Below are 25,142 nucleotides of genomic sequence, written 5' to 3'. Positions count from 1 at the left end.
TTAACAGAATTGTTTTCAGATGGGGCACCTGATGCTCCAGGGAGAATTTGGATAGCGCTCCTTGAAGACAGCACCTTTATTGCCATCTTGTGGTAGAAATATGTCTTGTGCATTATTATTTCTGTACCTACTGTATATCGAGTGTAGCTCCTGTCTATGTAGTATTTTCATTATTTTCAAGAATACAATGTCTGTCACTATATGTTGATGATTAAAAAAAATTAGTCAGATATTTTATAGAAGGTAAATAATTTTCGAAATAATTTCAGTGAAACTGGATGATTTGCCATAGCTCTATTCAAAATCACTTGTGGAAAGTCAGTGATTGGGAATATTTTGTATAATGGGGCGATGGAGGGGGGGGGGGGAGAGAACAAAAAAAAACGTGTATTGTTTTTTTTTGTAACTTGCATTTTTCGTATTTTTACAACATATAAGACAATTTGAAATTGAAAATTTGAATACAGAATGCCTCGTGGCCAATTTGTACACCAACATCCTTTTGTAACTGAAAATATTTTGATTGTTTTAAATTTTCGGCAAATAAATTCTCCAAGTTACATAACGGAATTTGGAATTTGAGTTATGTTGTTAGTCATTTATAAAAGTCGTAAAACTCATAACTGTGCAGTGGTCTCTTCATCTAACAAAAAAATGTAAATTAACAAAAGGCATCTGTCAATATAGCCCATATTTAATCTCCACTCAGTATGTCCTTGTAACATTGAAAAATAAAATGACAAACTACCACAGAATAAGAAAAGTTGGTGGGGAAAAGCGATTTGATGAAGCATAAGGGCAACGCCATCTTTTAAATTCAGCAAACTTAAACGGTTTAATTTAAATTTAACAATTTACTTTTTTCTTATATTAATAACTGTAATTACATTTAATCGTAGCTAAATGAGATTAATTCGTATCACGGTTGAATTTGAAAGACAGCTTTGATCGTCAGATAGCACGTAGCATAAGGGTAGCTTCCCGGTAGTGTGTCACTATGACAACGCTCACGCGCGCGAGTACGCGCGTCCAAACATGGCTGCCTCTGTATCACCGCTACGCTCCCACTGGACGCTATGTAGCAGGTTGGCAAACCCCCACCGCTCGTACCGGGCCAAGCATCGGACACACAGAAAATGGGAGAATCAGCAGAGACACCTGCACCAGTCTGCGACGAGGTAACACGACTCCAAGCGTCAGCTGGAGGCAAGCTTTTTTTTGAATAGCATGCGAGCGTTACTCTGAAGGGGACGTTGATGTGGTTGGGGGATGAACCTGTGAATGACACGCGGATCCACTGTGGACACTGCAGGTGCTGTGTTTGCAGAGATTCAATATATAATCACGGTTGACAAGTAAATCATAATATAGAAGCAGCAAATCTGAATGATAGACGCGTGAGAGAACACCGGCCGCTGTCACAAAGCCGCATTGAGGTGCCAACAACTGTCAGAAATGACTGATTACTGCGGGGAGAGAGGATGGGGATCAAAGAAGAAACTATTCATTTAACATAGGAAACTGACTTTGAATGCACTATGAACAAATTCAGATACTATGACATTCACAATAGTGCTAAAAAAATCGTTCCTATCTAGAAATGCTGCAGTTGTGATTTCGGGGGCAGCGTTGGCTCGTCAACTTCACAGAGAGATCCAACGTGACGTGGAAGAACTCGTCGCTCAGGGCAACATGAGACCTCATCTAGGAGTGATCTTCGTGGGGGATGACCCGGCCAGCAGGACTTACGTTAGGAACAAAACACGCGCTGCCAGCACTTTGGGTCAGATGTCACACCTTTCTAAACACTGCATGATGAATGTACAACACGAGATGAAAAGCCGCTGGCATGCTTAGACATGACAGATAGTCCTCGATAAGTGTGGTTTTTAACAGCAAAACTAATCCACAATAACAAGTAAACACGCGTTTTGCAATCCAGGTATTTCCAGTGACACGGTGTTGCGACCGAGCTCGGTTTCTCAGCAGGAATTGCTGGATCTAATAGACAAGATGAACAGAGATTGGCGGGTCAGCGGACTGCTGGTGCAGCTGCCACTTCCTGGTAAACGTGCACACAAACGTGTAGTTCCTTTGTAGCTGTGATTCCCAACATGGATTGCAAAGTGTTTCTAGTATATTTTCAGTCAAGTTACCAATACATTGGAGAATTTATCTTATAGTTAGCATAAATAGTTTTTTTGTATTACGAACAAATGTATTACTTAATCTTGTTTGAAATATTTTATTGAACAATCAATTATTCAAAAAGGGCTCATGTGTAAAATATGTCTCACCAAATGTTGGGAAACGATTCTTTTATTGTACGCCCAAGAGTACAAAACACTGCTTGGCATGGGCTTAAAAAATACAATAAAATACTGCGATTGATTGGCAACCAGTTCAGGGTGTAGCCGCCTAGTGCTCAAAGACGGCTGGGATAGGCTCCAGCAACCCCCGCGATCCTAATGACGATTAAGTTGTCTGGAAAATGGATGGATGGATGAATAATAATAATCATAATAATAATAGTTTTTATTTATAAGCGCCTTTTAAAACTCTCAAGGACACTTTATACATGTTGACAGGTTAAGTGGTTCTAATACTGTATATTAAAGAATCGACAGACGATTAACCAAGACCTACCTCTTTTCTTAGAGCACATCAACGAAAGAGCAGTGTGTAACTCCATCGCTCCAGAAAAGGACGTGGACGGCTTCCATATCGTGAATATTGGCAAGCTGTGTCTTGACCAGAGATCCATGGTGCCTGCCACACCTGCGGCTGTCTGGGAGATCATTAAAAGATCAGGTAAACAAACATAATCCATCATTTCACAAGGTACCTATTCCTATTCCACATTAGATCACATGTAGCTATTAGCTATCTAGCTGGCTAACTATTAGCTCTCCAGCAGACTGGCTGTTAGCTGGCTAGCTGTTGGCTATCTGGCTGTCTATTAGCTATTTATTAGCTATCCATTAGCTAGCTATTAGCTGTCTAGCTGGCTGTCTGCTAGCTGTCTAGCTGTTGGCTATCTGACCGTCTATTAGCTACTTATTAGCTATCCGTTAGCTAGCTAGCTTTCTATCTATTTGAGTTACTTCCGGGTTGAGTGAACGCTGGCGCGTATGACTGCCGCTGCTCACCCACAAAAAAATTATCGTGTCACTGTAAAGTGACCATGACAGTTTTGAAAGTATATATAAGTATAGTATATATATAAAGTATATATAATAAATATATTATAAATGACATATTATTATTATTATTATTATTATTATTATTATTTCTTTCCTCTTCCTGTCATAATTTGCTGTTGTGAAATGTAAATTTCTCCACTGTGAGACAAATAAAGCATCCAATGCAATCATTATTATTATTATTATTATTATTATTATTATTATTATTATTATTATTATTATTATTATTATTATTATTATGTCAAGTATTAATTGACATATGCAGGGTGTACAATGTCTCTTGACTAAACGTTTTTTTTTTTTAATTTGGGCTATTTAAAGGACACTTGCCCTAATATATATAAATGTATGAATATAACAGGAGAATATTTGTACGACTCGTATCCATATACAGTACTATAACAGTGTACTGTATGTACTTACAGGACGTCCACAAGATGGCGACCGAATATAGTTATTCGCCCTGCAGTCGACTCTGACTCATACATTCTCTCATTTCTGTATTTTTGAAGAGTGCATTTATATCAGGTTAAAGTCTTTTTCGGCATATTTTTGTTTACTTTTTCAAAACATTTGTTGTCGTGTGGAATTGAGTGATCAGCTAGCACAGTTTCCAGCTCTGTCCTAACCCTGAACAGGCTAAATAATAGCAAACGATGATTGTTGTGGTAGACACTGACAGAACCCATTGTGACTTAAATATTTAATTGTTCTCCAAAAGCTTTTTTTTTCAAACAACTTTTTTCCAAGTGTAAAACATGGAATTAAAAGTCAGTACAGTGAGACCTCAACTTACAAACACCTTATATTACAAACTTTTTGTCTTAATAACCTCTAATTTATGAAAATTAAACCTTATAATAAGCACTATTTTCATAATACACACCCACCACGGCTGGTGGAGTGATCTTCGGCAGAAGCACACGACTGAACAGCGCTCCAGCCGGCGCTACTTTGCACACCCCCTCTCATTGAATGTACACGTCGATCGCCTACTTTGAGTTTTTTGCTGCTAATTTTACTATGATGGGACCGAAAAAAAAAACCCCACCACAGGCTCGTGTTCAGCCCAGGAAGACACAAAATAAAATCACCATCGCTGAGAAGAAGGAGATAATTGAAAAACACGAACGAGGTGTGCGTTTGTGTGATTTAGTGGCCGAGCACGGCTATGCTAAGTCAACCATTGCTCCCAATCTCCGGAACACAGAAGCCATCAAAAGCGACGGAAAGCGACGGTCTCGGGCAATCAAAGAAGTTGAAAAAAACTTTATTTTACAGCACTGTTTATTTCTTTAATTACAGTCCTCATGTAATGTGCCTCTCTTTGTGACTTTATGATACAATGCAGTGTATTTCTTTCATTACAATACAATAGCACATTTATTATACATTGAATGTTGTGTGTAGTTTTAAGGCTTATTTAGTTAAAAACTATATTTTATGGAAAGTCAGGAACGGATTATTCCCTTTTTAATGGTTTCCTATGGGAATTTGTTTTTTGAGATACACACTTTTCGCCTTACACACTCTGTCTGGGAACCAATTAAGTTCGTAAGTTGAGGTCTCACTGTATAAGATGTTTTCTGCTATCATTGGATGCTTATCATACCGCTCCTTTCATCCTTGAGAGGAAGGAATTGGACAAATCTTGTAAAAAAAAAGAAACTTAGAATTGAATTACTTCATCCATATAAAACTTTGGAATCATTTTCTCCCTGAAATGCCAAGCATTATTTATGCTCAACTATTTCCCCTTGAAAATGTGATGTGCAGGTATTGAAACAGTGGGAAAGAATGTGCTGGTTGCTGGACGCTCCAAAAATGTCGGGATGCCCATTGCCATGTTGCTGCATACCGATCGGAACCATGAGCGCCCTGGCGGTGAGTGTGTGTTAACTGCATTTTAATAATGTCAATGTCATGTCAACAGAATCTTTATTTACAGTCAATGAAAAAGAAACTCCCATAACCCGAACTAAACCATCACAGTCTGTGAAAATGAGCCAGCATATTACAATAAAACCTTCACTGATAGAGACTTCTTGAACACTAACAAGGCTTAAATTCAATATGACTTAGGTTTTGATTGATCGGCCATGAGCGAGCATCAATCATTTTCTCAGCATATCTTTTGGCACAATAAATTACCAGGTTTATCCACTTTATAAGGACATAAAAAATGCTGTATAATTCACCATAATTAATCATGTTAAATTTAATATTTCAACATGGGGCATATTTCATAATTGTTTGCTTCCGCTTGTGCTGCCGGATGTTTCCCGGAAAGAAACGCCAGGGAGTGTTTGTGTGGAGGGTGTGGGTGGAGGGTCTTAAACGGATAAGGTGACCATATAAGGTTGCAGGAAGTTGGCAGATAATTTGGAGAGGCATTTACAGGAATTAGGTTTAAAGGACAACCGCCGTCACTTTTTTGTTTCCTAACTGACATCAGAAAAACGTTTTATAGCATCTAAATACCCAAAACACGCAGTATGATATTTTTAGTCAAATGCAAAACACCAATAAAAATGACTTAAAGTGTCCAAAATCTCCAAAAAAATTGAGCTGCGAATTGGGCATTTTCAGAAAGTCCCGCCCCCAGTTCGTGACGTCACGCCAAGACGTCTTGCATTGCTGGAGAATCAAAACAATGGCTTCAGATTCGGAGAATATGCTTTCTTGTTACACATCCAGTTATGAATATGATTCAAATACAGTAAAGTCTCGTTATATCGATATCGTTTATATTGATAATACTGCTTATTACGACACTATTTTCATGTCCCGTGCACATTTCTAGTCTTTTTATGTATAATTAGTTCCGTTTAGTACGATTCGTGGTTTTTACGATAATCCGGTTACTACGGTGCTCTTTTTCATCTCCCGCCGGCCATTTTGCTGTTTATATCGATACACGCCATCGGTCGCGCCATTGGTCGACTTGGTCACGTGAGTTTGTTACGTGACCAGCTCCCGTGTAGCAGAGCCATTTCCATTCTCAGACGATAGCTCGTGTGTAGTAGACGAGCTTGAAGTGTTTGTGTTAAAAGGTAAAAATGGGAAGCAGAAGAAGATTGATGACTTTTTTAAATTGTATACATAATACAGTAAGATGTAAGCGTTGCAGTTTCCCTGTTGTGTTATGTACATGCCCACTGTACTGTATATGAATGCAATCGTTTTTTGGAACAATGTTTCTTGTTTTGTCTGCTGAAGCGTGATGATTTTGAAAATGACCATACATTCCATACTGTGTATTAAAGGACAACCGATGTCACTTTTTGCTTTCTATGTCGAATAAATGCCACGAAAAAGGTATACACACACACAGCACAGGTATGTGACAAGGTGGCAGGGATGTGCTCATACTTGCCTTGGCTTCCGCCACATTCCGATCTCCCTTGATTCTCTCCTTGCGTGATCGCGTTTCTTATCCATCGCCGCAGCCCTCAACTCCCGGTCATTGCTCCCCTATGACTGAAGGACATGCATACCATTGAGGAGAGAAAAAGAAACATCACATTGCTTTCATCGCAACCATTGTGCAAATTGTGTATTTCTTTTTTAGCTGTGCATACTTAAGGATGGATCAATGCTTTGCGAATAATGAAAACAGTGACACTTGACTTATGCTTCTTTTTCTTTTAGCCATTACTCAAATTAATTACAAATGTTTCATTCAGTCAAATCATTCCACATCTCCTTCAGAAACAACAAATTATTATTTTTTTTTAAATCACCACTTCAATCCATTTTTTATTTTATTTTACTGTTTACCTTTGTGGGTTTAATTATATTTGTGGATTTTTAATTAGTTTTTTTCTCTTCATTGGGGGGCTAAAAAATGTCCTTGTTCCTCTGATTCTGGTCTTGAGAAAAAATCTAGAACATAACTTGAGGAACATAACTTGAGGAAATATTAACTCATTCACTGACAGACGATGTGGACAAATGTGTCCACTCTAGTGCCAGGGTTTTTGTCATTTTCACTCAAATTGCAAGACTCACAGAATATTGAGTTTTAGGACTACATTAACATTAAATTCAGCATAAGAAACTTTAGATTCTCTTCTTTCATCAGAAAAAAAATGTTAATTCCTAAATTGAATGGGTCTGGAGTTATCTGAGCGTTAAATGGCGGCTGTACAAAAGGCAAATTCTGCCCCCTCGTGGAAGGGAAAAAAAATATTGCCAGAGGTCTGACCAGTGCTTTATCAGCAACGCAAAGAAAAACCACAACCCGAACAAATTCCGAAATGGCGCTCCACGTCATATTTTCAATTTCTGAATACATTCAGGAATGGGAGTGAATCAGTTAAAAGTAACTGACAATTTACTTTTCAGTATTAATTCATTCTGTGCCAATTAAATATTACAAATAAATAAATACAGTAAAGTCTCGTTATATAGATATTCAAGGGAGTCCGAAAAAATATCGATATAACCGGGACTATCGATATATCCGACCCTGTTTGCATGTAATTTCCTCCGCGCGTGCATAGAAATAGTATCGATATAACCGGGACTATCGATATATCCGATATCGATATAACGAGACTTTATTGTAGTCATTCAATCCCAGGCACCTAATAAGTAATTTTGTGGCATTGTATGTACTTATGTCTTAAACTAAAGTTGACAAAAATTTGGATGATTATGTTTATAAATGTATTTCTTTGTTTATATAAATCCATTTAATTTATTCAAATCCAATGTGTATTTATTACCCAGGAGAGAGGAAGAGGAAACTGCATTTGCGCCCATATAAAGACTTCCTGTTTAATTTGGATGTTGTGTTTAAAGCATTTATAACCTCCTCTTACCTGTACCCCTCCCAACCTCATTACAGGCAGTTCTGGTATGCACTCTGCATTTCAAGAAATTACGTCAACGAACATTCTTGGTTTTATTTGACAGGAGCAGTGAGGAAATTAAGTCGTCGAAGTGAAGAGTAGATGTCGTTATTTTATTTCGACCATGCCGTAGCATTGAAGTGAGTGAAAGATAAATGAACAAAGTACAGATTGCTTAAAAATACATAATGCAATTGCTGAGCATCTACTCAAATACAGTATCCGTTCGGGTACATTTATGATGCATGAAAGTGACAACACAGTTGAAGCAGTTGTACACACAGCACAGTAAACTACAACCATAGTATGACAGTGCACATTCTTAAATTGCCGTATTTTCCGGACTGTAAGGCCTTAATTTTTTTTCTAAAAAATGGCCTTGCGCCTTAGACCCCAGCATGCCTTAACTATGAAGAAATATTGAGCCACAACAGGTCTCACAATTACTGTCAGCAGCCACAGACTCCATTTCCCCTTGTAGAAGTGTTGCGTAACCCCAGCCTTATTATGTGGTGTGCATTATATTTGTTTTTTTTATATATATCTATATATTATATTTGGAAAACTTTTATATCTTTAGATGTTATATTTGGAAAACCATAGCCATTCATTGAAAGTGCGCCTTCTTGTCCCGTGCGCCTTACATATGGAAAAGGTTAGAAAATATACCATTCATTGTGGGTGCGCCTTATACACCAAAAAATCCGTGTCATTCTATGTATATGGATTTAATTTGATTTCCAAGTTGTTTATTGATTTATTTTCATTTCAGGGGACGCCACGGTAACCATCGCTCACAGATGTACACCGAGGGAGCAGCTCAAGGAGCTGACCAGCCTGGCAGACATCATTGTGACCGCTGCAGGTAATTCGATTACCAATTAGTCTGTTCATTTGGGAAAACTTGTCATCAACCACTTTTGTGTTTGAGCTTCATGTGTTCAAACAAATCCACTCTCACCTTCACCCCGTCTTAAGTGGAGCGGCAAAAGTTAAGCTGTTGCTGAGTGAATGGAAAGGTTGAAACAAAATACACGCTCTGGGTTGTTCATTCATATCAGGTATGTCAGTGGGCGTCGTGTAAACTTCCACCTCGATGCTTTAAGTGATGGAGCGTTGCACGGGATTTGAGACATGACGACAGAAAGGAAAACAAGTTTATCTTTTATCACTGTGTGCTATTCTTTGGTTGTGTATGTGTGTGTTTAGGTGTTCCCGGTCTGATCACAGCAGATATGGTGAAAGAAAGTGCGGCAGTCATTGATGTGGGCATCAACCGCGTTGTTGACCCTAAAACCGGAAAACTGAGGCTCATCGGTGACGTGGACTTTGAGGGTAATTACTTTATTTCAATTTTTACTTACAATACTCGCATACCCGTTAAAGCGGAGAACCAAAAAGTGGGCCGCAAATTACAAAAGGGATATTAATGAGGTATAAGATTGCTGTCTTTGATGAAGCAATGGATTAATGGCTTTTTTCCCCTGAAAAAAGATGGGTTTTGAAGATGTGAAATTGGCCTAATTCAGCAATGTGATACTTGAGTTTATGTCAGAATCCAGAAGTATACAGGGAACCCCGCCCATTAATGGGGGACAGGGAGCGAAAATCAATATGCAAGTGACGCCTGCCCCAAAAAAATAACAATAAAAAAATAATTCATACCGTACTGTACATGCCTACAGATGCCACAAAATGGCAGCAAAGGATTACTTTTTGTATAAACGTGCCGCAACTGCTTCAACTGTTATTTGGCTGAAGGCTATGTTAAAAAAAATTCTAAATGCTGAAAAAATTCTAATGTAACTTTGAAATGAATCAATTTCAAAGTTACATTAGGGAAAAACATTTTTTGGGGTCAAAATGACCAATAAAGGCTCCACTTTGGAATAAATTTGAATTATCCGTCAATTATTTAATAAAAGTCAGAACAACAACCAACGCCGGGTATCGGTAACAAGCTAATACAGGCCTGATTTCAAAATGTATTTATACGTCATGAGAATTGAATGATTTAATTGTTCTGGCTCACCAGGGTTTAACTAGCTGCGCTATGATGCGCATAGCATCAAACTCTGTTGACCAAACATGCACAAGGATTTGTGCTAAATAGTGAACAGGTTTAACATTTATAATGATTTTCAAATTAGGCAGGGGACAATCATCACTGTTTCATCTGTCAGTGGCATCGTGAGAGACTATGTTTGGTCGTTAATGGGGTGGTATTATTTATGGTTTAACTCACGTTAGCAGCTAAAAATGAGCTGACAAGAAAAAGGTTTGGCTTCTGTTTCTGAATTGCAGTGTTTGTTCGTCACCCTTGTTGCAGGAGTAAAAGAGAAGGCCAGCTTCATCACTCCCGTTCCTGGAGGTGTGGGTCCTATGACGGTGGCCATGTTGATGAAGAACACAGTGACCGCTGCCAGAAACGCGCTGATGCATTAGCATAACACACAATGTGATGCGCGCGCACGCTTTCGAGGGATCTTTTTTTTTTTTTTTAGCTCCATGACATCACAAAAAAACAAACCTTACAGATGGCAAAAAAAATTCAACGATATATAATCTCACAAATGAACAAATTTTGAACAAGTCATATGACGGATTGAGGAACCAGAGGAATTTACTGCATTAATGGTTTTCGTCTCCATTTCTGCTACCCTTGTTTGAATGGCAAAAATGTCAGTCGAATAACTGCTACATGAAAAGGAAGTTGCTTTCAATGAAAAACAGAACACATTTTTGGTCCACAGCAAGTGGCAGTACGAGGCACCATGGCTGCACTCAGATGGATCATGGAGGATATTTGTGCTTAATTCATGACACAAAAGCAGTATTAATCAGAATAGCGGCATGTTATTGGGGCGTGGGGGGTTGCGTTTACTTACCCTTTAATGGCACAGACTTGCTCGTTTTCCAGTTAAACTGTTAGCTAAAACACGCTAACGGTTAGCGTGTTGTAGCGTTAACGCGCTAACAGTTAGCGTGTTACAACGTGCTATCAGTTAGCGTGTTACAACGTGCTAACAGTTAGCGTGTTACAACGTGCTAACAGCGTATTACAACCCGCCAACAGTTAGCGTACCGCAACGTGCTAACAGTTAGCGAACTACAACGTGCTAACAGTTAGCGTGTTGAAATGCGCTACCAGTTAGGGTGTTGTAGGTTTCACTAAAGGCAGCAGACTTGCCATTGCGTTTTGCAAAAGTATTAGACACAACCAAACAAGTTTTACATGGTTGTATAAAAATGGCTCTAAACATACCCATTTGGAGGTGGCCTAGGTCACTTCTAGCCTGTCAGGAACTTCGCTGTACAACTGATAGCAACACTACTTGATTTTTCCTCCACCCGTAAACTCAGTTGTTTTTCTAACTGTTTTTAAACCAAACTTTTGGGATACATTAAGTTATTTTCCCTTGTTTTCGGTTCATTTCAGTGGTAGTATTTTTTGTGCCACTTGGAAATACTCTGGTGCCTGTTGTTTATAAACACTGAAAAGCTATACAAAGTATTGAGACTCCATACCTGCTTACTTGAGACATTTATACTCTGTTCCTTTTATTGGCTTGTTTGTAATTATTTATTTACTTCTTCTTATAAGAGTTCATATTTTTTCTACCAATGACATTTTGGGTTTTACAGAAAGCGAAAATGAAATAAAGCGGGCTTTTCTGATGCTCTAAAAAAAAGGAGTGTCATATTTTCAAGTGCCAAGAGTGGTCATAAAGCACATGCCGAGTTGAAACGGGCCTCCGGGAAGATTCCGCCCCCATGGCAACTCTCATCACGCTCACCAACTCAGATGGGCTTGTCTGTGCATGCAAAGTACAAAAGAAATATGGTGTAATTTTTTGTGGGGAGGGGTGGGGGTTGATCTCGGTTCTTGGGGAACCTTTTTTCGTCGTTAATAGGTTGTGATGAGGAAAACAATCCTTGTGGTTCGTAGCTCGCTCTATATAAGATGGAGGGGATGTTCATTGGCACTGCACTGCACTGAAGCAAAGATTTTTAAGAGCCAGACGAAATGTTAATGCAGAGCTTTAAAGAGGGTGAGTTGTTTGTCACTTTGTTTGATATACAATCTTAAATACTGCAGTTTTGCTGTTATGGTTTAAAGATGAATCCTAATAGTTGCTTTTTATTTTATTTTTTTGCTCACCAGGTGTCCTTTCAGCCGTGATTCTTCTCCTGACAGCATCGGGACAGTCGGCACAAACCACAACAAGTAATAATCACTTCTTCAATGTTCCGTTTGATTTCATTGACAGACACAATCCTAAGAATTGAAATGATCACCTCAGACGGTCAGATAAAGCCAATGTCCGCATTGTACTGAGTTTCGAATATTGTTACTCATGGAGTCAAATCAAAAATGGGTTAAAAGAGCATTTTTATTGACATGCTTGTATGTCATTAGTGTGATGAATTTCATCGCCAGTATATGTATTTGTGAATTATACCCGATAGAATAGAAATAAAATAAAACATAATTCCCTCGTAATTGTGGATGATATATTTTTTGTTATTTTGCCTATCCTCCTCCAAAATTGTGCTGATAACAACATTTGCTCTGTGCAGACAGCACGGAGGATCCTCTACTTTTGAGTTCCCACAGGCCATGTGAAAGCCAATACCAACACTTCTGCCTCAACGGCGGCACATGCATTTACCCCCAAGACACCACCAAACCCTTTTGCATGTAAGATCACAAACACACACTTGCACCAACACGTCCGACGGACTCCTTTGTGTCAGTTTGTTTTTCTCTATCTGTTTCTGTCTGTCTGTCTCTCTTTCTCTCTCGCTCTGTTTCTCTCTGTCTCACTCTTTCTCTCTGTCTGTCTGTCTCTTTCACTCTTTCTCAACCTTTCACTGTCTGTCTGTATGTCTGTCTCTCACTGTCTATGCCCCTGTCTCACTGTCTCTCTTTTTATCTGTCTCTGTCTGTCACTCCCACTGTCTCTCTCTCTATCTCTCTCTGTCGCTCTCTCATTGTCTCTCTTTCTCCCCTTCTCTCTATCTCTTTCTCTCTTGCTCTCTTTCTCCTTTCTCTCTCTGTCTCTCTGTCTGTCTTTCTGTCTGACTGTCTGTCTGTCTGTCTGTCTGTCTGTCTGTCTGTTTCTGTCAGTCTCTTTCTCTCTCTGTCTGCTTGTCTGTCTCTGTCTGTCTGTCGGTCTGTCTGTCTGTCTGTTTCTCTCAGTCTCTCTCTTTCTCTCAGTCTCTCTCTTTCTCTCACTCTATCTCTTTCTGTCTGTCTGATTGTCTGTCTGTCTCTCTCACTCGCTCTCTCACTATGCCTCTGTCTCTCTCTCTCTCTCTCTCTCTCTCTCTCTCTCTCTCTCTCTCTCTCTCTCTCTCTCTCTCTCTCTCTCTTTCTGTCTCTCTCTCTTTCTGTCTCTCTCTCTTTTTCTCTCTCTCTTTCTCTCTGTCTGTCTGTTTCTGTCAGTCTCTTTCTCTCTGTCTGCTTGTCTGTCTCTCTGTCTCTCTGGCTCTGTCTATCTGTCTGTTTCTCTCTGTTTCTCTGTCTGTGTGTCTGTCTGTCTGTCTGTTTCTCTCAGTCTCTTTCTTTCTCTCACTCTATCTCTTTCTGTATGTCTGATTGTCTGTCTGTCTGTCTCTCTCACTCGCTCTCACTATGCCCCTGTCTCTCTCTCTCTCTCTCTCTCTCTCTCTCTCTCTCTCTCTCTCTCTCTCTCTCTCTCTCTCTCTCTCTCTCTCTCTCTCTCTCTCTCTCTCTCTCTCTCTCACTGTCTCTCTCTCTCTCTCTGTCTGTCACTGTCTCACTCTCTTTTTCCTGCCCCCTGTCTCTCTTTCTCTCTCACCCTCTCACTCCCTATCCCCGGAACCCACTTACCCATTTTCCCCCTACGCAGCTGCACATCTGGCTTCAGCGGCAATCGCTGCCACTATGACCGCGAAGTGGACACCATGTTCTCCCAAAGTCACATTGCTGTGGAGCACCTCATCTCACTCAGCTGCGGGGCGGCTGTTCTCATCTTCGTTCTGCTCTTCATCACTTCTTGCGTCGTCCATCGGAGGTGAGTAGCTCTGGTGTGTATGAATCATGTATCGAGCCAATCATTGGACGCCTTATTCATTCTATGATTTTTACATGGAGAGTGGTTGGTACAACCGCCTCACAATTATGAGGTTGACGACTCGGATTCTTACAAGGTCTCCCCTCCACATTTCAGGATAATTTAGCGTCTTCTAGTGTGACGTACTGCCTCAAATAAATGTTTATTATTGTTTACCACAAGTAATTGTTGAGCTTATTTGAACAGTTTCTCTGTGGTTTGATCCCCTTGTTTGTTCACAACCTATTTTTGAAATAAATGTTTTCTTTCAGGTGCATAAAATCAGAAAAGCAAATGCAATCTCCACCATGTGAGGTGACAGTGTGACATCCTCCCGACGTGGGCATCAACCGTCTTCATCTTTGCCGCATTTTAGAAGACATAGAAACAAACATTTATTTTCATTTGCACATAGCGAGCACTTGTAATGTTTTTGACCAATCACAAAACAGACAATAGTAATGAAACACTGTGCAATTATAATTTAAAGTACATGAAGATGTGAGTATTTATTGTTGTAACTTATTATTATGTTCAATGTATTTATTTTTTTGAATAAATTAAGATTTTTTTATTGCACCCCCCTGACTCCTTGCATTAATTTAATATTAAAAATGGCAGAATTCATTTGGCAAATAACTTTAATATAATGTAATTCGTGGAGATGCATTTCAATAAATGCAAATATTTTCTGAACATTTATTTCAGTTGCTCATGATAAATACGAAACTCAAAACATTTCAGTTGTTTATGATAAATGTGAAACTCATACAGACTTATTCAATAGAAAAAAATACATTCAGAAGGCCATTCCTACTTAACTTCTATATTAACAATGATTGTGGATTGTTTTTCATTGTATATTCAAAATGTATTGGTGCTGAATAAAATCTGTTTTAACAAGCAATAATCGTCAAATGTGAATCCAGTTGAGTATATTTGGTCCATAAGTCTCATTTCATACACCAATACTATTTTGCACCACTGACTGTCCATGAGATAACTGATATTTTCATCCTGGTCTGGGAGGAAATCCATCAAATGACAATTCATCTCATCAGGTCCAGGCATCGAAGGGGATGTCAGGCAAAATGGAGGTCACACTAACTAACTGAGCCTCATTTTGCCTTGTCCTGTGAAATTACCACTGCAGTCGATCAGACTGTATTCTGAGTTTGCTTTCATTTTGACTAGAATTTAAAAATCAGACCTCTCAAGGATAATAAAAAGAATACATAGATTATAATTTTATATTATATTACTCTCAACTCATTACACTTATTGATGAGTGATAGAGATAATAATTTTGACTAGGATGTATTGTTTTAATGTGCTTTTTATGAAGGGGAACAGTAGTGGTATGCAATATTTCACTCTGTATTAATTCCGTATTCTACCCTCTATTGCTTTCACATTTTTAACCGAACCACTGAAATCAATCTTTTCCACTACATTGAAATATGACCAAAAAATATTACAAAAAGAATCATCCATTTATTAAATGAGGTGATTGTTACGTTTTAGTACAATCTGTACTTCTGGCCGTCTACAGAGAGTGCTGTAGAACGAATGACTACGTGTCTTTGTGTTGTCATATTTGTTATTTAGTATTTTTTAAAAACTGTATGTTACTTCCGGGTTGAGTGAACGCTGGCGCGTGTGGCTGCCGCTGCTCACCCGCAGAGAAAAATATAATGTGACTGGAAAGTGTCATTGAGAGCTTTGAAAGGCGCTTATAAATGAAATGTACTATTATTATTAAAAGACTGAATATACAGTGTGTATGGTGGTTTATAATTTGTGGTATGAGCTTTCTGACATGGACACTCAAAGGTGATGATTTGTTTTTCTTGTAACAAAAATATATAATATATATTGGTTGAATATATTGGGTGGACTTGATTCAACCGACAATTTAGTTCTTGAATCACAAAACGAATAATTAATCGTGATGACGACATTGATGATGCATTTAAGGACCGTCTCTAACTGTCGGATGTTTTCCTTTTCTCGTCTCCAAGTCAATGACAGTCTGCTTTTTTCGACCGCACCCACTCGCTCACCTCATCTCACCGTCAAATTAGTTGGATAGCGACACGCACCACACGCACCACACACACCACAACTCGCAACACAACATTGAAAACGCGACAAAAGCATTTCCACATTCTACCAGAACAGAAATCACGCACGTTATCTTTGGAAAATGGTAAAAATCTCAGCTCTCCTGTCAACTTTCGGTAAGTTAGAATTTATTTTACATGCTTTTGACAGAGGTTTCGCCAGACTTTAATGCTTTAAAAAAATTATTAAAGCGTATAAAAATTTAAAGTATTGGGATGTCCTTCATGTTTTCGGTCATTGAGTGTTTTTACACACTGTTGACTAATGTAGGAAAACAATAATTTCGTGTTCACGTGTCATGGGATAGATATATAGCATTCTGTGGGTAATGAAAATATAACTTGAACTAAATACAAAATGAATGTTCATCCGAACTGGTTATCTTCGGGAGGATCGCATCACATTCTAAACATTGAGCTTTGTCAGGAAGGAGCAATTCGTCTTTGTTCAAAGAAATCATGGCGGCTGAACTGATAAAACGTGGCAACACTTGATCCTTCAAAATGTTTCTCATACCTTATCATTCTACTCTTATTTATCGGCAAGTGAATAGAAAAAAAAGGATGAACTCCCTCCAATTGCACTTCGACATTTCTAATCTTTACTTTGTGTTTTCTTATCATTATTCCAGCACTAGAACTCCAGTCTTGCTGTGTAACTTTACATTTGCATCACTCCACGCCACGAAAGTCAATGTGACTTGTTAAAAAAAACTCAAATAACTCTACATTCTTAATCCCCCCAAATAATTTGCCACTCTTACAAATTGGCAACTGGAGTTTGTATGATCACTTATTTTCTTGATTGCTTCCGGATGTAACTATGATGTGAGCAATTACTTTTTTACACCCCCTGAGAGGCTCCCAAATGTAATTCTTCACCAATGATCCAGAAAAAGAGGAAACCCATATTAGCTACTCATTTTTTTTGTTGTGTGTGGTTTAACACTTGCAGTGGAAAGGCGCACAGCATTTGAGAAGTCAAAAGGGTTTTATGTGTTTTGATTTATTAAACCCTCGTTTCACTTGAGAATGTTTTATTGATACAAATTTCAAAGGGTTGTTAACAATTTATGACCATGTTTACAAATGTTTACAGTATTTTGACTTTATTGGGGACTTTAAGGAGTTGGGCAGGTGCACCCACAAATTATTTAAAGGACAACCGACACCATATTTTTGTTTCCTTACTGACATCAGAAAAAAAAGTTTTATCGCATCTAAAATACCCAAAACACGCAGGATGATATTTTTAGTCAAACGTAAAACACCAATAAAAATGAGTTAAAGTGTCCCAAAACTACTTCAAAATGACCACGGGATGATGAGTTTCAGAAGGTCCCGCCCCCTTGTTCATGACGTCACGCCAAGAGGTCTTTGCCTTGCACTAGAATCAAAACAATGGCTTCAGATTCGGAGAAGATGCTTTCTTGTTACTCATCCAGTTATGAATATGATTCAAATAGTTCTGAAGAGGAAAGCATAAATGTTTGAAATCGATTAAAGAAGTCCTTCCGGATCATTTTGAGGCGTCTGGACCCCAATGTAGCATCCCGGAAAATGCACAAGGTGGCACCCAAGCTCTGTTGGAAATGGGCTGATTTGTCTCCTGGGAATTTGTATCAACTAGTATCAAATAGTAGTCTTGGTGCAACAGACGATTCACCATTGCGCTATTTGTGTTTTCCTTCTAATTTCGCCATCAACACAGATCAACACAAAGTTTTCAGACCACACAAAGTACCCAAAATGCATTGCGTATCGCTTTCTCGGTTAGGGGCGTTCCAGACGTGACGTCACGTCAGGTCTCGTCATCAACTCGAAAACAAGACTTCCTGAATATTCAGCGCGAGTCTTAAACCGTAAAATATAGCTATATGTGGTGGAATCTTTGTGAAATACGCTCAGTCGAAGTCATTTGAAGTGATTTTACAAATTATGGACACAACTTGTCCGGAGACGTCGGTTGTCCATTAAAGGACGATGACGACGATGATGAATCAAGATTCATCATATTAATTTTTATTATCAATAAGCACCTTTGAAAATGTGACTCATTTGATAATCAGAAGAGAAAAATGTTAATATTAGTCATTCGAAAACGAAAAATGCAGCACATTCTTCATCACCAGATCCAGCGAGAAGAACACTCAACAAAAAAATCTATTGTGTCTCGTGACGTAATTCTGACAAATGTTTTATCAGTCAGGAATGTGGCCAGTGGAGACATGTGCTAAGCTGTTTTTTAATGCACTCGACAATATTGAACATGAATGTGTAATATGAAATGATTGTTGTATTTTTGTGTTCAACAGGTGTCATGCTGTTGTGGCCTTTTGTCCTGACAAAGAGCATGTCATCGATGCTTCACGCGACTCACCCTGATTCCTCCATGTCTGGAGGTACGTAGCCTTGACAGATCAATAAACGGATAAATATGTATGTAAAAAAAGTCTACTCACCTTTACCAAAATTAACACATTCGCTGCCAGACGATGTGCAAAATGTATCCACTCCAGTACCAGGGTTTTTGTCTATCTATTAGCTATATATTAGCTAGCTTTCTATCTATTTGAGTTACTTCCGGGTTGAGTGAACGCTGGCGCGTGGGACTGTCGCTGCTCACCCACAGGAAAACTGATCCTGTGACTGTAAAGTGACCTTGAGAGTTTTGAAAGGCGCTTTGAAATGAAATTGATTGTTATTATTGTTGTCACTCAAAATCCAGGACCTACAGAATATAGTGGAGAAATTTACATTTCCAATCCAATCCAATATTGAGTTTTAGGACTACATAAACATTCAATGCAGCGTAAGAAACTTTAAAACTCTCTTCTTTCATCAGGAAAAAAAGAATTAATTCTCAAATGATATGGGTCTGGAGTTATATGAGCTTGAAATGAGGGCGGCTGTCCTAAATACAATGCAATGCAATACATACATATTGGTTTATATAGCGCTTTAACAACAGCTGAAGCTGGAACAAAGCGCTAACATAGAAAATAGGGACATTATGCGCCTTTGTGGAAGGGGATATTGCCAGAAAGCGCTTTATTGGCAGTCTCAGTAAAAAAAAACAAAATCCGAACAAATTCGGCAATGGCACTCCATGTCATATTTTCAATTCCCAAATAAATTCGGGAATGGCAGTGAATGAGTAAATTAACCCCAAATAAAGTTTTTTTTTTGGAGGGGGAGGGGAATACAGCCTTTTTCAATACATATATTTTAAATATTCACCATATTGTCTTTGCTGCTGCTTCCACCACAGGCCATGTGGAAGAGCGCCCCCATGTGGTGAAACGCTCCACTCAGAACTGTGACTCGTCTTATGCCAACTACTGCATGAACGGAGGCCAATGCATGCTGCTGGTGGATGTCAATGAGCACCATTGCAAGTAAGTGTGTACACAGTGCAGAGGTGCATGGTTCGAATTTGCATGTGCCTGCATGGCTTTTCTCCGGGTACTCTGTTTTCCTCTCATATTCGAAAAACACGCATGGCAGGTTAATGGAACACAATTTTTTCTCTATACACTGATACATTGGCTTACAAACTTAATTGGTTCCCAGACAGAGCGTGTAAGGCGAAAAGTGTTTATCCCAAAAATTAATTTCCCATAGGAAACCATTAAAATGCGAATAATCCGTTCCCAGGTCCCCATAAAACATAATTTTATACTTTCTAATTTTCTAAGCCTTAAAACTACACACAATAGACCTAATTTTATGTACAATAAATGTGCTATGGTATTATAATTAAAGAAATAAACTGTACTGGATAATAAAGTGGTTTTATTGACCTTTGAGATGGTCGTTGATGGCTTTAAACACTTGATAAGGAACATAACCTTCTTCTTTCACCATCTTGAGGAATTATACATTGTAGGTGCTTTCTCTGCAATAATTTTACCTAGTTCCTTATCAATTGTGTTCTTTTCAGCTGGGTTTATAGCTTTTTGCATCAAGTGTACAGATGGCTTGTGCGCGATATTTGTGGAGCCTGATTGATGGGAATTTTAACCTTACAGCCTACACTCTGCCTTTGAACTATCAAAGTTGAAACGAGTTCAAATTTCACTGTTTTCTATACATTTTGTCACTCTCTCTGTCGTCTGCCTGTCTCTTTAATGTTTATACCACCTACCCTCACTGCTGCATTCTTGACCAATCACGTGGCTTTGACCGACGACTGGGGGCGGGGACTAGGGGGCCAAAACAAGCCACCTGCCATTTTCTTGTTGGGAGAACGGGCTCGTTCACGAAGGACACATCACTCATTGTGGCAGCTCTGTGTGTATCCCGAAAATTGTTCGTATGCCAAGGTTAAATTTTCAGAAATTTAACGTTCGTAAACTGAAAAGTTCGGAAGCCAAGGGGTTCGTAAACTGAGGTATCACTGTACCTGTATCTGATTTCCAACGCAGATTGGTGCCCTATGCTAGGCTGTCACCATTTATTTTTTCTTGTGATAAATAATATATGATATGAATCTCTCGGCAGGTGTCACAGCGGATTCTACGGCCCCCGCTGTAGTAACCTTGAGCTGGTCTTCAAGCCAATAGGAGAAGTGCAAATCGTCTTCATCATCTTTTGTGTGATGTTACTCACCATGGGCCTGGCTGGAGCTCTCTTCTGCTGTTGCAAGTAGGTATACTCAATAGGACAGACATGCAAATTTGTTTGCATGCTTTGGAACAGCTAGATTCATCATAATATCCATTTCCAGAATAGGAGTCAGTCCTTTGTTCAATTTGTTTATATTACTGGTGAATAGTACAGTATAGATGACACATACCGTTTTTGTATTATGAATCAATAGTATGTATTCCAAATGATACTTTACAAAACATAATGTATTACTGTTTTTTGAAATAAATTTAAAACATTGATTTCATTTTATTTGCAGACACTAAGTTACCAAATGAAGGCCGTTACTTTCATGGCCTGATTGACAATCCTTGTAGTAAGGAATATGTTGACTTAAAGGACAACCGACGTCCCCGGACAAGTTGTGTCCATAATTTGTAAAATCACTTCAAATGACTTCGACTGAGCATGTTTTACAAAGATTTTAAGACTCGCGCTGAATATTCAGGAAGTCTTGTTTTCGAGTTGGTGACGATTCCTGACGTGACATCACGTCAGGAACGCCCCTGACCGAGAAAGTGACACACAATGCATTTTGGGTACTTGGTTTGGTCTGAAAACTTCGTGTTGATGGCGAAATTAGAAGGAAAACATAAATAACGTGATGGTGAATCGTTGTGTGTTGCACCAAGACTACTATTTGATACTAGTTGACACAAATTACCAGCAGAAAAATCAGCCCATTTCCAACAGAGCTTGTGCGCCATCTTGTGCATTTTCTGGGACGCTACATTGGAGTCCAGACGCCTCAAAATGACACGGAATGACTTCTTTAATCGATTTCAAACATTTATGCTTTCCTCTTCAGAAGTATTTGAATCATATTCATAACTGGATGAGTAACAAGAAAGCATCTTCTCCGAATCTGAAGCCATTGTTTTGATTCTAGAGCAAGGCAAGACGTCCTGGCGTAACGTCACGAACAAGAGGGCGGGACCTTCTGAAACTCGCCATTTCCGGGGTCATTTTGAAGTAGCTTTGGGACACTTTAACTCATTTTTATTGGTGTTTTGCATTTGACTAAAAATGTCAGCCTGCGTGTTTTGGGTATTTTCGATGCTATAAAATGTTTTTCTGATGTCAGTTAGGAAACAAAAAAACGGTGTCGGTTGTCTTTTAAGTTTCCAAATTGGTGAAACTACTAATTTTCAGTCAATGTTTTTGCTCGGTAAAACGCGTTGTTTTCAATCCTTTATGTGTGTTTGTGTTGCAGGTACAAGAAAAACAAATGCAATCCAAAAAAGAAGCGACATGGCTACAAAGGAGTGCAGACAGCGTAGCGTTTCATCGCTGGAAATGACAACATGTCACTTTTTTTAAAAACTTGTTTGTTTTTATTTGAAATCTTGCATTTCAGCTTTTGGCATGATGCAAGCTTGTATTTATTTATAATGTTCTGCATTTTCTGACGCTTAAAAAACTCACAATGTGGTTATTTAGAAAGAATGTTGATAATTTATTATAATAAAGATTTTATGTGTATACTGAAAGTTCTGCCACAAACCAATAAAACAGAACATCTTACACCGATTTATTTTATAATTATGTGTTTGATTGTTTTACATTTTGACATTCTTCGCTCCTTTCTTTTACTGTGAGACACCAGTTGACATACAGGGGACATATCGTGTATTCTAATTATTCCCAGCCTTGATCAAAATACCGAAAAAAATACAGCAGTGTCATGAAGTTTAATTTGTTTAATCAGCACGTATGTAACCCAAAACACATACATTGCAAATCACCTTTGATTTTTTTAAATAAATGGCTTTGTAAATCATCTTCAATTATTCTAATAAACGGCTAGCCCACCAATCCATCCCCTCCCCGACCTCACCAACCCCATAGAACAACAACAGCAATCTTTGCCATTTGTTTTAATGTAGATTTTTTTTTTGACGTACTTAATGTGAATATAGAAAAAAATAATGAATGTAAGGAATTACACAATTTGGGCATCACAATTTCACTAATTCATTGAGGCTCATTTTGGTGTGTACTTTTTGGCCACCAGAGGGCATTAGAATATACATTGATATGGATACTGTATACATAAAGAAAATTGTCTCGCCAGCTGCAGTGATATTGTATCTTTTTTGTGCTGAGGATAAAGAATATATGCCAGCGTTTAAAAGCAGTTGTGTAGCATTGAGTGTCTCACTTGACTAGGATGTGGATGTTTCTTTGTGTTAGTGACTGTGGAGCTTCAATCAGTTCATGATGTCACTTTTGCATTCATTTGAATCAGCCTTTTCAATGGTTTTTTTTTATTTCAATTTGATTGATTTCGACTACAGTTGTTTGAGATTTTAGATTTTTATTTTCTAAAATGTTTACCAATTTGTTTTAGAATTAAATTTTGCTTTTGCTTAATATGGTGCTTTTGTTGAGTTAAATTTACAGGTATTGTATAATTATGTAAACTATAATTCCTAAACCGCTGTTTGACCTTCCTTCATCCTTACAACTGTGGCTAAAAAATAAAATCAATCAACTTCAATAGCTTAGATTTGAAATCAATTAACAAATATGAAAACAAGACATTTCTGACCTAATTACAATTAATGTGAATTGGTTTGATAAATACAAAATGTTAGTTGTCGTTTTGAAAAACATTGCCATTTTCATTTCCTGCGCTGTAAAAAGAAACTCTCAATTTTTATTATAATTATTTTGTTAGTTTTCTTGAACAAAAATCAACTTCCATCGAACTAAGTAAGATAATTTGCAAGACAAATGCTTTCTTACGAACGTGGCTGTGAAATGAATTGCATCGTTGTATAATGCAACCAAAAAAAACGATGCCTCGTGACACTCGTGTGTCGAGTTAATGTATAAGCACAATTTGTACTCCGCAGCCCCTTATTAGTTCCTAAAACAGACTCACTGAGCTGTTTCTAACGACCGAATCAGTCCTGCTTATGTACTCTCTATGCTAATCGCACCAATAATCACACATAAACATTAACGAGACATTTGCGATATATTGTTACCTTGCTTAGACAGAATTGCGCTATATTCGGAGGTACAAGGATATTGTGGTTATGATGGCATTGCTGCATGTCAGTGGGTCAGTCAGGTGAAGATTTGCATTAATCTACATTTTTGCATGTGCTCAGACACAATAAAAAAATGTACGTTTTGGATGAAGCTATACTTTAATGAAGCGACTGTACTGACAACATGATGAACGATAATGTGATGCCTCAGTTTCGTAAGACCTTACAAGTCAGAAAGCAACAGGTGTCAATTAAGAGGTGTTTAATCAGCAAATGATGAGTCTCCAAAGAAGCAAAGAAAAGAAGCCACACCAGAGGTTTAGTTACCAACAGTCCTTATGGAAGGTGACTCTCCTTCCATAAGCCATTAACGACCATCAGAAAGGTAAATAAAACTTTATTTTACAGTACAGTTTATTTCTTTAATTACAGTCCTCGTGTAATGTGCCTCTCTTTCCAAACAGCAATTCCCTCTGACCTCCAACGCCATTCCATCAAGCCATCAATGACCATCACAAATGTAAATAAAGTGACTTTATTATACAGTAAAGTGTATTTCTTTCATTACAGTACAATAGCATGTTTATTATACATAGAATAAGGCATGTTTTGTGTGGTTATGAGGCTTATTTCGTTGAAAATTATATTTTATGGAAACCTGGGAAGGGATTATTCTCATTTTAATGGTTTCCTATGGGAAATCTTTTTTGGGATACACACGTTTCGCCTTACAGACTCTGTCTGGGAACCAATTAAGTTCGTAAGCCAAGGTCTCACTGTACACCAAAATAATAATAACAATAATAATAATAATAATAATAATAATAATAATAATAATAATAATAATAATAATAATAATAATAATATGGAAGGCAGATTGACCACTCCAAATTGTCCCTAGGTGTGAGAGTGTTGTATGTCTTTGTGTGCCCTGCGATTGGCTGGCAACCAATTCAGGGTGTCCCCCGCCTCGTGCCCGAAGACAGCTGAGATAGGCTCCAGCAACCCCCGCGACCCTAATGAGGAATAAGCGGTACGGAAAATGAGATGAGATGAGATGAGATGAGATAATAATAATAATAATAATAATAATAATAATAATAATAATAATAATAATAATAATAATAATAATCTTTTCCTTTTGGCTTTTCCCTTCAAGGGGTCGCCACAGCAAATCAGTGTCCTCCATCTTTAGAGGTTTGATCCGCATGTTTGTTATGGCCAAGCTTTT

General features: G+C 38.2%; 3 protein-coding genes across 3 annotated transcripts; all 3 read left to right on the top strand.

Moving 5' to 3' along the window:
- The first annotated feature begins 1,019 nt into the window (after window positions 1-1,019).
- On the top strand, window positions 1,020-11,882 carry LOC148898991 (bifunctional methylenetetrahydrofolate dehydrogenase/cyclohydrolase 2, mitochondrial-like). The gene is made up of 8 exons (XM_088994031.1): window positions 1,020-1,178; window positions 1,599-1,783; window positions 1,943-2,065; window positions 2,659-2,811; window positions 4,980-5,087; window positions 8,832-8,924; window positions 9,269-9,394; window positions 10,389-11,882. Exons 1-8 carry the CDS (start codon window positions 1,036-1,038, stop codon window positions 10,502-10,504), a joined length of 1,047 nt encoding a protein of 348 aa, XP_088850157.1. The 5' UTR covers window positions 1,020-1,035; the 3' UTR covers window positions 10,505-11,882.
- An 86-nt stretch (window positions 11,883-11,968) lies between these two features.
- LOC148898990 (protransforming growth factor alpha-like) lies at window positions 11,969-14,718 on the top strand. The gene is made up of 5 exons (XM_088994033.1): window positions 11,969-12,111; window positions 12,225-12,287; window positions 12,641-12,761; window positions 13,936-14,100; window positions 14,412-14,718. Exons 1-5 carry the CDS (start codon window positions 12,087-12,089, stop codon window positions 14,464-14,466), a joined length of 429 nt encoding a protein of 142 aa, XP_088850159.1. The 5' UTR covers window positions 11,969-12,086; the 3' UTR covers window positions 14,467-14,718.
- Window positions 14,719-16,198: 1,480 nt separating this feature from the next.
- On the top strand, window positions 16,199-23,143 carry LOC148898989 (proepiregulin-like). The gene is made up of 5 exons (XM_088994032.1): window positions 16,199-16,379; window positions 18,578-18,664; window positions 19,534-19,660; window positions 20,766-20,909; window positions 22,126-23,143. The coding sequence occupies exons 1-5, from the start codon at window positions 16,346-16,348 to the stop codon at window positions 22,190-22,192; spliced, it is 459 nt and encodes a 152-aa protein (XP_088850158.1). The 5' UTR covers window positions 16,199-16,345; the 3' UTR covers window positions 22,193-23,143.
- The last annotated feature ends 1,999 nt before the right edge of the window (window positions 23,144-25,142 follow it).

The sequence above is a fragment of the Hippocampus bargibanti genome, linkage group LG04 (genome assembly GCF_051943395.1).
Source record: "Hippocampus bargibanti isolate YZ-2025 linkage group LG04, ASM5194339v1, whole genome shotgun sequence".
In the NCBI taxonomy this organism is placed as follows: domain Eukaryota; kingdom Metazoa; phylum Chordata; class Actinopteri; order Syngnathiformes; family Syngnathidae; genus Hippocampus; species Hippocampus bargibanti.
This window is presented reverse-complemented; position numbering and strand designations above follow the sequence as displayed.

Bases quoted from the DNA above. Each gene is read 5' to 3' on its own strand.
- LOC148898991 (XM_088994031.1), top strand. From the start codon at position 1,036: ATGGCTGCCTCTGTATCACCGCTACGCTCCCACTGGACGCTATGTAGC. The intron at 5,088-8,831 runs GTGAGTGTGTGT...TTTTCATTTCAG, and splicing joins GAACCATGAGCGCCCTGGCG to GGGACGCCACGGTAACCATC. The intron at 8,925-9,268 runs GTAATTCGATTA...GTGTGTGTTTAG, and splicing joins CATCATTGTGACCGCTGCAG to GTGTTCCCGGTCTGATCACA.
- LOC148898990 (XM_088994033.1), top strand. From the start codon at position 12,087: ATGTTAATGCAGAGCTTTAAAGAGG. The intron at 12,288-12,640 runs GTAATAATCACT...TGCTCTGTGCAG, and splicing joins GTCGGCACAAACCACAACAA to ACAGCACGGAGGATCCTCTA. The intron at 12,762-13,935 runs GTAAGATCACAA...CCCCCTACGCAG, and splicing joins ACCACCAAACCCTTTTGCAT to CTGCACATCTGGCTTCAGCG.
- LOC148898989 (XM_088994032.1), top strand. From the start codon at position 16,346: ATGGTAAAAATCTCAGCTCTCCTGTCAACTTTCG. The intron at 18,665-19,533 runs GTACGTAGCCTT...CTTCCACCACAG, and splicing joins TGATTCCTCCATGTCTGGAG to GCCATGTGGAAGAGCGCCCC. The intron at 19,661-20,765 runs GTAAGTGTGTAC...ATCTCTCGGCAG, and splicing joins GTCAATGAGCACCATTGCAA to GTGTCACAGCGGATTCTACG.